General features: G+C 40.8%; 6 protein-coding genes across 6 annotated transcripts; 1 reads left to right on the forward strand and 5 right to left on the reverse strand.

The window, feature by feature from the left end:
- Positions 1-499: 499 nt before the first annotated feature.
- On the reverse strand, positions 500-1,255 carry PAS_chr3_0017 (Hypothetical protein; the record flags this gene model as incomplete). The annotated part of the gene is made up of 1 exon (XM_002492182.1): positions 500-1,255. The coding sequence occupies one exon, from the start codon at positions 1,253-1,255 to the stop codon at positions 500-502; it is 756 nt and encodes a 251-aa protein (XP_002492227.1).
- A 430-nt stretch (positions 1,256-1,685) lies between these two features.
- On the reverse strand, positions 1,686-3,395 carry PAS_chr3_0018 (High affinity methionine permease, integral membrane protein with 13 putative membrane-spanning regi; the record flags this gene model as incomplete). The annotated part of the gene is made up of 1 exon (XM_002492183.1): positions 1,686-3,395. The coding sequence occupies one exon, from the start codon at positions 3,393-3,395 to the stop codon at positions 1,686-1,688; it is 1,710 nt and encodes a 569-aa protein (XP_002492228.1).
- Positions 3,396-4,150: 755 nt separating this feature from the next.
- On the reverse strand, positions 4,151-5,503 carry PAS_chr3_0019 (Flavin-containing monooxygenase, localized to the cytoplasmic face of the ER membrane; the record flags this gene model as incomplete). Its single annotated transcript, XM_002492184.1, has 1 exon — positions 4,151-5,503. The coding sequence occupies one exon, from the start codon at positions 5,501-5,503 to the stop codon at positions 4,151-4,153; it is 1,353 nt and encodes a 450-aa protein (XP_002492229.1).
- A 2,844-nt stretch (positions 5,504-8,347) lies between these two features.
- PAS_chr3_0020 (uncharacterized protein) lies at positions 8,348-9,307 on the reverse strand (the record flags this gene model as incomplete). The annotated part of the gene is made up of 1 exon (XM_002492185.1): positions 8,348-9,307. One exon carries the CDS (start codon positions 9,305-9,307, stop codon positions 8,348-8,350), a length of 960 nt encoding a protein of 319 aa, XP_002492230.1.
- Positions 9,308-11,381: 2,074 nt separating this feature from the next.
- Positions 11,382-13,187, forward strand: PAS_chr3_0022 (Allantoin permease; the record flags this gene model as incomplete). Its single annotated transcript, XM_002492186.1, has 1 exon — positions 11,382-13,187. The coding sequence occupies one exon, from the start codon at positions 11,382-11,384 to the stop codon at positions 13,185-13,187; it is 1,806 nt and encodes a 601-aa protein (XP_002492231.1).
- A 1,058-nt stretch (positions 13,188-14,245) lies between these two features.
- Positions 14,246-15,868, reverse strand: PAS_chr3_0023 (Putative transporter, member of the sugar porter family; the record flags this gene model as incomplete). Its single annotated transcript, XM_002492187.1, has 1 exon — positions 14,246-15,868. The coding sequence occupies one exon, from the start codon at positions 15,866-15,868 to the stop codon at positions 14,246-14,248; it is 1,623 nt and encodes a 540-aa protein (XP_002492232.1).
- Positions 15,869-16,126: the final 258 nt, after the last annotated feature.

A 16,126-nucleotide genomic window follows, 5' to 3' on the forward strand; every position in this document is an offset into this window, starting at 1 on the left:
GTTTAGTGGTTAATAAATTGTGTTTGCATTTTCTCTGAAACACGTTTACAGTATTATAGCTGTTTCACTACCTTGAATGACATACTTTCTCCAGTATTCTACTTGGCGACCAATGTAGTTTTCTGGCAGCTTAACTCTTGTACAGCACACAAAATGAACGGGAAAAGCTTCTTCCATCTTACAGAAGTCTGATCTGAGCTGGCTCACATCCATCAAAATTATTGGGACTAAATCCAAAGGTCATATAAACAGATACTTTAAAAACATCTTTATTTAAACTGTTGGTAATATATTGTGTTCAGATATTTTGATTGGCTCTGAGATCGCTACTATTTTCAAGTATCATAAATATTTATATGATTCATTGAACTGTCGAGTCTCATGATGTCCCTTTTATCGTGTTCGTAGACTGATACCAACTGTAAGGATGGCAAAAAGTATTTACCGTAGGCTTATATATACATACACTCCCTGTATCAAATCATAAGACAGCATCGGATCAAAACTCAAATTGACCATCGGGAATATTGATAGAGCGAGTAAACCGTACAGACTCTTCGTGAGAACGTTTGCCCCCTCTTTCCCCCAATTCTTTCAGGATCAGTTCAAGATTACGAGACGCACGTTTCCGATCTGCGAGCTCTAGTAATTTCTTCATACCTTCGGCTTTGGCTTCTGTGCAAAATACAGGAGTACCGGCCTGCTGTCGCCACGACTCAGCAAGACTTCCAGAATCAACGGCATCAAATCCTGTTTGCTCCACAAGCTCCATCGCAACCGACTTTGCATTTTCATCATCTCCCGCCACTGGTATCGCAATTCGGTCAAGTGCTCCTGCTTGCCTACCATAGTCGGATAAAGTTGTCGCTCCAACAGCATTCCAGGCTTTAACGATCGAATGTCCCAACATCTCTGAAAGCCACACACTTTCCGCTTTACCATTATCAATTTCTGCTATCTGACCATCACGTTGTGGTATATAGTTGGATGTGTCGATGACCACGACATCAGATGGAACAGAGCGGATAAGATGGGCCAAATCAGGATTCTTAGCAAAAGGAATCGATATGATGATCACTTCGACGTCTTGAACAGCCTCCTCCTTGGTTACGGCGTCTGCTCCAATCTCATGAGCAAGTTCGGAAATAGATTGAGGACCTCGTGAATTTGCCACCTTTACTCTGTGGCGCCTGGAGGCAAATTTACGGGCAAGAGTTGCCCCAATATCCCCTGTGCCAATGATTCCAATCTTCATTTGGTGATTATTTACACCTACTTGTGAACGGAGCGAGGAATCGGACCCTGAAATGTAGGTCAGGTGACTTGATTATAGCTGCGCACAATCTCCCGCATAACCGATGATATCAAAGGAGAGGTGCTCACTAATTCCTCACACGGCTGTACCTACAAAACTGTCAGATACGCCCTCTAACTCAAAAAAATGGAAACCGTTCTGAGATAACGTACCAACACATGGAGGCATAACGTATGCGCAATTTCATGAGAACACAAGAATCTTACACAACGTCTACTGGTGGCATATCAAAAGTCACGAGTTTCCAAAAAGGTAAATAGAATCAGCACCCATCTTTTGGGGTTCTGTGTTTACTTCTGGCCCAACTACTGGAATTGAAATTCGTCAATGAAAAGCATAATTAGAAAGAACAACGCTGCATACACTAAATTTAGATTGGCTTCTCAGAAAACGTTTCTTTGTCCGCCTGCTTCTGGAGCTCTTGTGCAATAAACTCCTCATCTGATTGCTGGTATGAGTACGGAATCTTGAAGAATTTGTTTCTCCAGTAGCCATCAGTATCGTGTACATCTCGTGAAATAAGGCGATACTTTCCAACCTTAGGAATGACTCGTCCCCATATTATCCAGTACAGAACTCCCAGCGCAAAGATACCCCAGGCTGCTACACAGTGAATCCAGTAAGGCATGTGATTGTACACTGAACTCTGTCCTTTTGCCGGTGGAATGTACGGAGCAATGATCAGGTATAACGAAGAGAGCAGGAAAAACACAATAACTGGTACCGGTGTTTTAATATTCGGTATCCATTCTCTGCGGCCTTTGCGGGCCTCATAACGCAACCACAATAAAGCACCAGCAACAAAAAAATTGATTATGTTCATTGGGTATGAGATCAGGTTCAGCACAAAGTCGTAAGCATCACCTGCAGGAGGCGCAACAATAGTGATGATAATAATGATACAGTGTTCCAGCAATCCCGTGAAGGGGGAGTTGAATGGTTTTTGGGAAGCCCAGAAGGCAGAGTATGGTAGAATACCCTCCCTTCCAAACTGCTGTACAATTCGACCTTGAGAGAACGTGGCAGCAATTACATTACCAAGTGCACTTAAAGCAATGAATACGGAGCATGCCCTTTCTGCTCTCGTTCCAAATGCAATTCTGAAGAAGTCTGCCGCTAAGATTCTTCCGGAGTTCGTCATCACATCAAAGGGCACGACCGCAAAGTAGGCAATGTTTACAAGAATGTAAATAATACCCAGTGATACAACTGCTATTGGAGCAGAGTATTTCAATGCCTTGATAGGGTTCTTGACTTCAGACAAGTTGTAGTTGACGTTTGAGTACCCCATGAACGACCAGATAACATTGTACAGCGATATCACTACACCATAAGCTGTCGGCGACGTTCCTTGGAAAGCATTGGAGAAGGCATGTGTAGGTGTGAACTCCTCGTTTTTTATTCCTCCGCCTAATGCAACCCACCCAGTTACTGCGATAAGAAGTACAATGACGATCTTGAAAGTACCTAAAACATTCAAAACGAATATACCAACCTTCACATTTAATGTGTTTACCAAGAATGCGAAACAAACGCTTGCAATTCCAAGGCCTCTAGCTGCCCACTCGGTTGGCTCCACTTGCGCAGCTCTCAAAATGTACTCACCAAACACAACACAGATACCTGCAGACCCACCGGTGAGTAAGATATACAGAGCATACATGCAAGTAACCAGGTACTTTGGACGTGAGTAGGCATACTCTAGGTAGTTTTTCTCTCCACCGTTTCTCTGCAGTAGACGGGATGGGTAAGATCCGAACTCCGCGTATACAAATAGCCCACTGAGGGCGATAAGCATTCCAAGAACCCATAACATGAGCGCAGTTCCAACCGATCCAGACATAAGCAGAATTGTACTTGGAGTAGCAAAAATACCAGCACCTAAAATTCTGTTGGTGATTAAGAATGCGGCAGTCACCAATCCAATTCTTCTGTCTCCGGTATCAAGTTCGATAGTCTGTTCCCCGACAGTTTCTTTCTCTAAGCTGCTACTTTTCTCCACGTTTTCTTGAAACTCTTCTGTGGAGTGTTCTGACTTTGTACTAGTAAAAACATTCTTGGGCAGAGTTAGAAAAGCCATGATGCGTTTGGAGTTTAGATGAAAAGAAAGAGAGAATTCAGCTTTTTAAATATTTGGCTGCTCAATTCATACGCCATATAGAAAGCCACTATCTTCACTTCAAAAAAAAAAAAAAAAAAAAAAAGGACGGGCTTATTTTTCTGTAGGTGCATGAACTTTTTTTTGAGCCAACTTCATTCGGGAAAGAAGCTGATGTACTTAGAGCAGGCTTTTGTTTATAAAACGATTCTACTGTCTATTTGAACTTCCTTTTTGAAGTAAACCACAGAGTGACGGCACGATTAGATGAACAATAACGAAAAGATTGAAACTAAGAAAAACTGGGGAAACAGTCTGCAGCGAAGGAAACTTGAGGTGACAAATCCGGCTGTCGGTAATTTTGACATCGAACGATGCAAAGATCACTATTTATTGCGTTGCCGCAGTTAATAAAAGCCGCCATGCATGAAGCTTCGCGGGTATTAATTGAAAAAAAAGTTAAACCACAGTATTAGAACCTATTCTGGTAATGGTACTGTGCTGTGGCTCACAACTGGAGTGAGAGGTATTGTTCTACGACATTTAACAAGAACGCCCAATAAAACAAATTATAGCTCTTAGCGCCCATGCTGTTACTGAAGGAACTATTCAGATAAGTTTTCTGTCTTCCAATACTTATGTACTTATGTGGGGTATACGATAGGCATACAACCCACACCAGTACCTACAAGTCACCCACCGAACCAGAAATCAATAAGAAACGGTTCAAGCTCTGTTTAATCTTTTCTAGTTTCGTCCCTAAGTTTCTTGATATGTGCGTAGTATTTTAGGTGATGAGCGTTCTTGACATTGATGCAGTCCACGCGTCTTTGTTTTTTCTCTTCGGTCCAAACCTCCGCCTTAAACCCCAGCTCCGTTGGCTCCGCTTGATTTACCCATTGCTGAAGAGTATTGATGTACTCCACGTCGGCTGGCGCCTCGTAGACGTGAAATTTGTATTCAGAACCCCTTGCCTTCACATCCGCTATCTCGCTTTCTCTCATTTCGGCTTCGTTTGGTAAAGAAAGTCTGCCAGAAAACACCCTCGCAATAACTGCAGCTTGACTTTCTGCTAGTGGGAAGGGAACTACATTCTTCACGACTCCAGAAAACGATAGTGTTGGATCTGGAATATAAAATATCTGGCGATACAATCGTCGAGTAATTCTGCCGTCGGTTATAATTGCATCTTCGCCGCTCATGTATGTTTTCAGGAATGGAAAGTCATATAGATAGCCTGTGCAAAACAATATGTGATCTATTCCATCTATGATTTTGCCATCAATAGTAGTGGCAGACCGTGTCGAAACGTCGTATTTAGCTATCTCAGATACTTCAATTATGTCTTCGATCTCAACTGGCTTCAAAAGTGGCTCATGCCTCTTTGATCTGTAGACAGGCCATGTCACCTCTGTCAACTGAAGTGATATATCCACTCCACTGATTGCATTGCCAATCACAAGAACTTTCTTACCTCTGAACTTTTCATTGTTGATATAGTACATGGAGTGCGAAATTGAATCAGCATCGACCTTAACCCATTCTTCAAGCCCAGGCACAGTAGGAATATACGGAAAATTGTAATGACCAGACGCAATGACAATATACTGATACGTATCTTCCCTTTCAGCCTGCGATGATTGCCTGTACGAAATTCTCCATTGTGTTCCAACTTTTTCGAGATGAGTAACGACAGTGTTCAAACGAACAATTACAGAAGGGTTCAAGCCTTTTGCATAGTTCAAGAGATACTCGAGTACATCCTGCCTCGGGGGGAGCGTATCGGAAACTTCAGGAAATGGGTAGTTGTTATAAGGCATCAGATCCTTCACAATATTAGTTTCCAATTTCTCATACATGGCTGAAAAATAGGTAGATTGGTTCCTGTTCCATTCCCGAGTACGAGCTGGGCTGTCAGAAGGCACAAAAGCTGCACCTGGCTTTTTACTTGAGTGGTTCCATACTCCACCAAGCTGTTCCTGCTGTTCAAAAATAACTATTCTATCAAACGCATTTTCTTCAGAAAGCGCCTTAGCTGCAGCTATCCCACTGGGACCACCACCTATAATCGCTACTGATTTGGCACACATTTAAGAATAGATATGAGATGAGGATACGTAGCCGGTCTATCTGGATAACTTCAGCTATTATTCCCTCTAGAAGTCCATTGAAATCATGGACCCAGAAACTACCTCGGTTGTGGTACAACAGTTTTATGCATGCTAACAAATTGAACAGCCACACTAAAAATGAGAAGACGCCACAAAATTGGGCAATGACGTCGAGTCGTTTTTCTCTGGCAATAATTCAAAAATCTTGCTAACTCTTTCGTTCTTGCAAGCGCTGTTCTGACTTGTAGTTCTACTACATGATCGAATGATTTTCGTATTATCGGGTGGTCAAGGCCTGAAAGTTTACCTGTTAAAGCTCGCAAAGAAAAATAACTCATTCCACTCACTTTCATGGTTACATAATCTGCACTTTAAGCTGTGACTATGAAAAGCTGCGCTTGTAAACGCTTTTCTTGTACTAAACATGCCACATGGAATGCAGAGAAGAATCTAATTGCGTAACATAGGTAACCGGTAAGATGACATTGCACGAATACTAACTCCGAGTCCCAAAATGCAAAATTTCTTGCCTCGTATCGTACGGATGTAACTTTCCAACCCTCGGTCCACAAGTTCTCATACTATATACAATGAAAGGAGTAGCTTTAGGACTTGAAATAAGGCACTAGTTTATTAAAAGGAGCCTTCACTGGGTCAAGCCCTTTCAGTCGGCAGTATGGATCATAGTCCAAAACTCTGCCGTGTGATCCAAAAAGGCAAAATGATACAATAACTGCTGCAGCAGCCACAATCTACCACCGTTAGTCTTTCACGTTCCATTCTTATAGTCATTCAAAGAAATTCAATAGAATGTGACGTCGGAACACATTTATCAAATCGGACGTATCGCCTATGGTAGTTAGCATCAGAAAAATCGCTATTCAAGTATCGACATACAATAAGACTACTGCGGCCATTCATAATAACTCTCAAATAAAACTCAAGGTACCCTTAAGTCAATGTAGTGGCCAATAATGTTATTTTTGTCCCTAAGTCTTCAATTATTTATTTCATAGAGTAGCAGCTCCAATAATGGATAGTCCATTAAGATTGTAAAGTATGCGCCAAAAATATGCTTGCATTGAAGGAACGCTCTCCGTCCTTGGCTCAAGGTGCATGGGTTCTCAATTGTTCAGTATTTCGACTCTTGCATATATTAGCAGTCCTTCAGTCGACGTATAACAACATGAATTTTCTCGTAAGAACTTGTGGTATTTGTTACAAATCGCTTCGACGCTTCTGCTTCTGTTGACACGTTAATTTTGACCGAGATAATTTGCCTGAGTCCTTTAGATTCCCGTCCTTTATTTTGGGGAGTTACACAAACTTCAACTGGTTGACATATCATAAACCCTTTGTATATCACACTACTAGTATCATTTGCTGGTTGAGAGATACTAGTTAACAAACTGGGCGGATTAATAGAAATTAGATCTCGATAGGACGCGATCACGCATCGCGTAAAGAACAATAGAAGCGTTATGCAAGTATGAGAACCAAAATTTTGTCAAACATGAAATAAACTTTGCGCGTCTTATGCATTAAACTGCATGTACCATGATTTTGTGCATGAATTGATCCGTGCGTACCATATATTAAATTTCACCAAAGTTCTGAAACTGAATAAAGCGGCAAAATTAATTAATGCTGAGAATTAGGTTACTTTGGAGAGCTTCATTTTGTTCACAGTTGTGGGAAAAGGGGTACTTAGATTGCTAAGAGAAATTGCACTACCCAACCGTCGTTGAAGGCCAGGAAAAAAATCATCAGTAAAACGTTTTGGCCAACTGAGAAGAACATAACCAATAAAGTGAATGCAGGTTGGCTTACAAATACTGTATCATGGCAGAAAGTAGAGTACGCCATTTCATTTTGAATTTTGTTCTAAGCAGTGGATAATTCATTGAACACGACATTGATGGTAAATCGACTCAACAGAAAAAGAAATTATAATTTTAAACCCATCCAAATCTTTTCCAAAACCAATTCATAATACACCTGTTCTGCTTTCAGCTAATTAGACAACCTATACAGTTAATAGTTCTATCTGCAAAGTTTAAAGCTGCCTCAACTTTTTGGTCGTATAATCAATTTGTGTAAGCCGGATAAAAACAAAACTGACTCTAGAGCCTATCATTTTTTTGTTCAATGTAGAACATCTATTCGGATCTGCGAAGTTCCTACTGGGTAAATTCCAATACTAGGGTAGATTCCTCCAACTCAATAGTAAAAGTAAGCTAACGATTTTCAAAAATTGCTAGGTGCCCACATTATGTTAAATTGGTATTTAATGGACTGTCTTGACACCTTGCTATGGGAGTGACCGATACTAACGAGGCCCAACATACCATAATATGAGTCAATATGTAATGTTGACGCCAACTATGTAGCTGAACAAATGATCCGCTCAAATTGTAACCAGGAATATCGGGGGTCGTGCCAGGAATTCCTACCAGCCTTATCAATTGTCTTTCTCCACTAAGTATAGCTCATAAGACTTTCGACATTTTCCATCGCAAGAAAAATTCTTCCTTAGCATAACGATAGCAGAAACTCTGAAAGTGACAAACCGAATGACGACACAGCTGAAAAAAGACTAACACGTAGTGAACTACTAGTGCAAAAAGCTAGCCTGTTTGTCTTTTCGGATTGCCCCGGTAATGGATATACTTCTGCGACATTTCCTTGTAATCTTAGTTGCCTCCGTTATCAAGGCTTGATGAATTTGAACACCGAAGCGAGCGTTGACCGCAACAGGTCAGTAAATTGCGGGAAACGTCCATTAAAAGTCGAAAGTTTTCAGCAACAACCTGCTTTTTCTATTCAATCTGGTGACAACCCTCTCGTCCAATTGTAAACTCCTATTATTAGTACCGGGAATAAAAAACTGAGAAAAACAGAAGCAGTGAAATACTTGTATCTATGAACAGGTGTGAGAGATGCCAATTCCACCATAAGTGTTGATGTGGTACTCAATGTCCCACAAAAACCAACAATAATACTATTAAGTACAGTTATATCAGTTTTCCTTGTGATAAGAGAGATTCTAAGTAGCAAAAAACATATGGATTCGACCAGTACTGCCACTAGGTTGCATATGAGTGTTCCCAGAAATATACCCGTACGCTTTAAGGTGCCATTCAACTGCTGGCTTAAGAAATACCTTAGGAAGCAACCGACCGGCGCAAAACAAATTGATGTTGCCCAGTGCCTGAAAAAGTTGGAATCTGGGAGGAAAATTGCTAAGAAGAGAATCAACAAGAGAAGCAGTATGCTCCCAATAATCACTGCATACCTGAAATAACGATCATTTTCAGGTGTCCTGTACTTTGTAACATATCCCAAATATTCCTGAATATTTATAGTTTGGCCTATCAGGAAGCCTAACGAAGACACTCCAAATTGGACCAAAATAACACTTAACCATTCCATTATTCCATATGCGCTATTCTTATATCTCATATCATGTGTGCCATCGGATATATCGAAGGCCTTAAGGCTTGCTTCCATGATGAGGCTTGAAAAGGTACTCAGAGTGCCACAAAACCCCACAGTTAAACCGATATACAAAGGGCCTTTGCTATTGTCATTCTTGTTCGGTATTCTATTGCGGTTAATAGCGCTTATAATCAAGCAAGCTGCAAAATTGACCCAGAGGCAGGTGCCTATATTGATTCCTGTGTTAATGTATGAGTGTGGATAATTGGTGAGCTCTATCAAAGCGATTCTTCCCAAGCATCCCAATATTGACCACAACAGTAAATTGGCAAGGATGCTCAACATCAACAAGCGAGTGGTTAAGGAAAAGCTTATATATGGTCGCACTTTTTTTTGCGAAACACTACTTTCGGGGCGAGCATTATTCGAGGTTAGTTTGACAGGGCAAAGTGCAGCCTTACTTAAGATTGGTGATCAAGAGTGCCTTTTCTTTTAAAAAAAGTCGAAAGATAGGTTCTTTTTAACCACATCTGGAGAATTTTGATAGAGGTATCGCAAATAATGAACTATTTTAGAAAAGAAACATACAGACCACTTTAACCGTCTGCAAGCCTCCCATGTGGTATACGCAGCCCTACTTGCGGAGTGTGTATACACATACTTGAAACGAAAGAAGATCAAGAACCAATGAGGTTTGGTCTGGTTACAGTCTAGCCATTTTTCAAGCCACTTGTTTTCCTCTCAAATGAAGTTTGATTTGAGACTGCAAGAAACTCACTCAGTTCTCCTCAAATTGGTTTTTTTGGGCAACTATCAGTTCATTGGAAGGAAAGTTATTTATCTAAGATGATGGCCATTGAAATCACAACATTTACTCTTCAACTATTCAAATGACCTGCTAAACATCCAAAGGTAAAAAGATAATGACGTCAATGGAATCATACTTTGCATGACGTAGTTGTTTCAAGAGCATTCAAGAAACTGATGCTGATTGGAGCTCTTCCACTCCTTGAATCCAGTAATACGGTTGGAGAATCCTTCAATTTTCTAAGCGTTATTTACGAGGTTCTGAACGGCGCATCTTGTGGTGTTTTACTGCTTCACACCATTCTTAAATGGCTTTATTTTTTTTGAAAATTATCTACAATCTCCATCTGATAATTGTAGTGGGGTACTGAGTATCTGTAGATGAGAATAACTTCAGGAGATGACTTTCTGATGAGAGTTTTGAATGCATTGAAAGAGCACCGAAAAAAATGTGATGAACAGAAGTGGTAATTTGGTGATCCTATCAAGTCCAACTTCTCTGCATCTGGCATACAATTTTCAGAACACCTGGTGCAGCCAAAGACTAGTACAACCGGTTCAAGAGATTTGATCTACAAACATATCTGATAAGGTTAATCATTAACCTTTGTAGTGTGAAAAGTGTCCGAATTGCCAGATAGCTGCCATTTGAGCACACTGTTTGTGATAGTCTTTGAGTTCACCGACATGCTTTATTAAACTCCGAAAAAATTGTTCTGATGTGCAACACAAACGTTTTGTTAAAGATGTGCACTATAAGTCCATCTTTATATCTTTCAGCCAATCTATGTTACCCTGAAGCATATGGATGGACGACTTTAAGGAAGACACCATACTAACTAGACTCACGAATTTCTACTTGAAACTGGGGGACACGAAAGTGTATTATGATTATTGTCAGTGTGTCTAGAATTGCTCATATTTCACTCGGAGAACGAGTTGAAACCCTCAGTATCATCGCATTAAATGCTAAACATTGTCAAAGAGACGAAAAAAGGCGGGACAATGAACGTATCAACAGAAACTTATTCCCCAAGCAAGTGATGACTTTCTAATCTACAATCTCTCTACATTGGCATTTCTCGAAATTTGATGCTCGATTGTTTACCGTCGGTATCAATCGGCGAAATATAATAATTGTGGGATCGCGTGGAGAAAGTGGAAGAATTGAGCTTGATTAACTCTTGATACCCTGCTAATGACAATAACAAAGCAACTCTTCTGACAGAGTTTATGACAGGTTGGTGGGCTAGTTACTTTCTTAATTGTATGCAGCTATTTTCACTCTTCTGCAATTTACTTCGAACGAGAAGCTAAGGACAATAATCAGACTTCTGATGTCCCTGTCCTTTTGAAATCCGTCAAAGAGTTTTATTGAAAGTTCAGCGCCTACGCCTCCCTTAAGTGGTGATAGAATCCCACTCCACTGTCACAAGCATTATCAGTTATCAATCATCACACTATCAAATGCCACTTAATCCGATAAATATTATTGGTAAAGGTACTACTTTTCAAAAACGGCTGATAGATAAGCTCAAAATTTCACAGTACATAAGAAGAGTCGTATTTCTACTTTTACCAGACTTCTTTTCATTTTTATTTGCGATCGAAGATGGCTCTCAGAGACAAACTCACACAACGGTCCAAATCTCCTGGTGCTGTTACTAACACTGTTTCGGCTCCTGGGAGCTTGAACAGCTCAAGTCCCCTTGGATCATTGTCGGCCGAGCAGAACACTTCAGGCAGATCACCAATTGGAAAGCTTCTAGACAAACTGGTTGTTCAAGAAGAAAAAGAACTATCTGCATCGCAATCATTCCTCTTCAATTTTGACTTGAGACCGGTGGAGCGTCGCAGAAGACTATGGAGTTGGTTCAATTATGTGTTCTTTTGGATTTCTGACTCTTTCAATATCAACACATGGCAGATTGCAGCCACCGGTATTCAGGCAGGTTTGAGTTGGTGGACATGTTGGTTATCTGTCTGGCTGGGGTACTCACTCACTGGTATATTTGTCACCGTCAGTGCTCGTGTTGGTATTTACTATCATATCTCCTTTCCTGTAAGCTGTAGGAGTTCTTTTGGTGTTTTCGGATCCATTTGGCCCGTCTTTAACAGGGTAGTAATGGCCTGTGTTTGGTACGGTGTGCAAGGTTATATTGGCGGAACCACAATGGCTTTAATGCTGCGCTCCATATTTGGTAATGACTTGAATACACGAATCCCTGATGGGATTTCTTCACCAAACGTTACAACGTTTGAATTTTTGTCCTTCTTTCTGTTTTGGTTATTCTCTCTTCCATTTATTTGGTTGGCCCCTCACACAGTACGTCATTTGTTTACAGTTAAGTCTTATGTCGTTCCAGTGGCTGGTATTGCCTTTTTGATCTGGTCCATTAAGAAAGCTGATGGTATTGGACCTGTTGTTAAGCAGCCGTCGACTATCTCGGGGTCAGAGTTTGGGTGGGCATTTATTCGTTCAGTAATGAACTCTCTTGCTAATTTTGCTACATTGATTGTTAATGCACCAGATTTTTCCAGGTTTTCCAAAACCAAAGCATCTGCTAAATGGGCCCAGTTGTTTTCCATCCCCCTTTGTTTTTCCATTACTTCACTGATCGGCATCTTGGTTTCATCTGCTTCAACTATCATTTACGGTGAGACCTATTGGTCACCTATTGATGTTTTGGGAAGATTTTTGGACAACTACACCTCAGGTAACAGAGCTGGTGTATTCTTCATTTCATTTGCTTTTGCTTTGGCGCAATTGGGAACCAATATTTCCGCCAATTCTTTGAGTGCTGGTACGGACGCTACTGCTTTGCTTCCCAGGTACATCACCATTCGTCGTGGTGGATATATTTGTGCTGCAGTTGGTCTATGTATATGTCCATGGGAATTGCTTTCTTCCTCGAACAAATTTACAACATACCTCTCTGCTTATTCAGTGTTTTTGTCCGCTATATTCGGCGTGCTTTTTGCTGACTACTATATTGTGAGAAGAGGATGGTTAGTCTTGAATGATTTGTATAACGCCGAAAAGACTTCCGCTTATACTTATTGGCATGGTATTAACTATAGAGCTTTCGTTGCTTACATCTGCGGTATTCTTCCGAACATTGTCGGATTTGTTGGTGCTACCGGAGCAGGCTCCGTGCCCCAAGGTGCCATGTATGTTTACGATTTCAACTTTTTTGCAGGATTTGGAGTATCGGTTTTCATCTATGTTTTGTTATGCTATATACACCCACTTCCTGGTGTACCGTATGAGATCAAGAAGGATTTGTTCAAGAAAGGCTGGTATGAAGAGTATGCTGAAGTGGAGAACTTTGATGTCACTGGAGGAGCTGCGAGTGGGGAAGTTTGGGAAGTGGTGGAAGAACCGATAGAGTATTACGATGAGGAAAAGAAGGTGTAACTTCAGGAAGGCTTCACCATATGATTCACGGAATTGTTGATTGTTTGTGTCCTAATCTATTAAGTCGTATAATCAATTGATGAATGAGATCAGTATTTCAAAATGAAAGTAGCTATGACAATAGATATGATTATTAGGACGGAGCTAACTAAAACTTTTACCTCGGAGACACCTGGGGGAGCAAACTGTTCTTTGTTTCTGCGTCAGGTTCTGTTGAGATTACTCGGGAAACTCACCGCTCTTGTGGACTCCTTTAAAAAGGAGCTGAGAGGGAATCAAGATTGCATTCCTTGGTCACGTTAAGTTGGTCGCTTGCTAATTTAATTCGTAAGGAGCTGTTGCTAAATCATCTGGTTCACACATATTCTGGTTTTTAATGCATAGTGAGTGCTCTTAGAAACAAAATTCTTGGAAATGTATGGCTACAACAAACCTCGAGATATGGACTGAATGTATCGAACTTATATTAGGGATTACACTTGTAGATGCTACTTCCTCTTGAAATATCTACTAGATCTTTCAAACCAGGGAGGGTAAAAAAGTGCCTGTGTAGGGGCTGGGAGTAGCAATATTCAACAGAGCCGTTGAAGACCGAAGTAGGGAAAGGTTACAACAAAAAGGCGGTGGGTTAACAAATCATGTGATGCGTGCAGTATTCGGATAATTCAAACAGTAAACAGTACAGATTCGATCAGCCGCATAGCTATTTGAAAAGCTTAATTATGCTTTTACCATTTCAAAAAGTATGAAACACACTTTTCTTCCGTGAGTTCTCTCGAAGTGCATCAAGACATTCCTACAAGAATGCAACTTTTATTTCGCATGTTGACTTTGTTCAAGAAACAAGAGTACATTACATGCACATAGATTTTGGCTAGCAAGAAATATGGCATAGCAAAAACTTTTACGAAAGTATTGCAAAGAAAGAAGAACTTGGCCTGCTCTAGCTTCCCGTTAAATAACAGCTCATAAAGGCTACATTTCCTCCAATAATACTCAATAAACATTATTCATCAGACGAAAGAGGTTGCGCAAAGCGACCCTGCGTTACGTTGCTCTCAAACAGACTCCTCCTCGTGAACCATAATCGGCTTCTCAGACAAGTTGGAAGCATTTTCTATATGCTCTGTCGATCCAATCTTTTCTTTGTGAACGATCGGCATTTCAGGGACATAGGAACTTGTTCTCCATGCAGGAATATTGTCTTTGAACATCTTATCAATCTCTTCCAAGGTCTTCCCTCTGGTTTCTGGAAATTGCACAATGACATGGACAGTCAAGCAAACCGAAAACACGCCGAAGATAATGTACGTTCTCCAGGTAATATTCCGAAAAGCACTTGGTACGAACATAGCTAGAGCAAAGTTGAAAATCCAATTTGCCGAAGTAGCCAGTGCAGCTCCCTTAGCTCTCTGTCTGTTATTGAAAATCTCTGATACATAAACCCAAATACAGATACCCCATGTTGGCGCAAACGAGCAAACAAATAGGTACGAACAAGCAATGACCCCCCTAGCTGCCGCCTTGTGTTCGTCAGGGATAAGTATTCGAACAGTGTCGTCACCACCAAAATTTTCAATTGGCTCAGAGTAAGTAGCCAATAAGCCTGCAACTCCAAACAACCAAATAAACATGAAAATTCCACCACCTATGAGCAGAGGTCTTCTACCAACACGGTCCATCAAAAATAAAGCCGGTATGGTCATAACAACATTCAAAACATATTGAATAGAAGACGAGACCAGATTCACGTTTCCTGAATATCCAGCCATCTCAAAGATGTACACAATATAATACATCATCACATTCATACCACAAAGCTGTTGCCATATTTGGGCAGATACACCAATGAAGGTACGTTTTCTACAATCTTTTTTGAATAGATCTGCATAGCCAAAATTGGCTGCATCTTTATCGATCAACACTTGTTCCTGAAGTTCATCCAATTGCAAATGGACATCAGGGTCTTCCCTATCACCGTCAGCCACGACATTGGCAATAATTTCAACCGCGTCATCCCAGCGTTCATGGTTCGCTAGCCATCTTGGTGATTCTGGAATAAAGAAGACGCCCACCAGTAGAATAAAACCTGGAATCATCTGCAGACCCCAAGCCAGTCTGAATGATGCAACACCGTCGATGAAGTGACATCCATATCCAATGTAGAACATTACCATGATACCCACGGTGACCGAAAGTTGAAAAAGGCCTCCAATCAAGCCCCTAATTTTTGCAGGTGAAACTTCAGAACAGTATACTGGAGCAGAAGCTGACCCGAATCCGATACCAAGACCAGAAATAAATCTTCCTGCAATCAACATACCTTGATTTTGCGAAGCACTTTGAATAATAGCTCCGGTGATCCATAATGCACTGCACACATGGAGAGCGACCCTTCTACCAAATATGTCCTGAAAATCGGAAGAAACTAACGAACCTACAAAAGATCCACCGGCCATACTAGCAGTTATTCCACCTTGTGTCAAACTGTCTGGCCGATTAAAGTAGTTTCTGTAATGCTCCTGGCTCACAAAAGAAGATACCGAAGAGATATCAAAACCAAACATGAGACCAGAAACAGTTGCTGTTATTGCTATGACATGAATGTTGTAAATCGTTGGAAACTTGTCATATAGTTTCCCTTGGTAGTTCAACGATCTTGCTCTACCTAGTAGCGACATATCGTAGTTATTCTCCCCAAGAAGCTACAGTGAAAGGTATCTCTTTTATCATTGCAAATGGGTCAGTCATGTTCACCTTTTGACCCCGCCAGAGCCAAGCTTTCGTACTATATCAAGAGCGCAAGCAAAAGCAAATTAAAGTTAATCGCCTAGGTCATCACTAAATCTCACATTGAAACTGCAGAAAGAAGAAAAGTTTCTCCGCAATTTATTTTCTCGAACTGGGGTTATCTATGCGAATTGCTTTGGGAGTCACAA

This window comes from Komagataella phaffii, chromosome 3 (assembly GCF_000027005.1).
Source record: "Komagataella phaffii GS115 chromosome 3, complete sequence".
Classification (NCBI taxonomy): domain Eukaryota; kingdom Fungi; phylum Ascomycota; class Pichiomycetes; order Pichiales; family Pichiaceae; genus Komagataella; species Komagataella phaffii.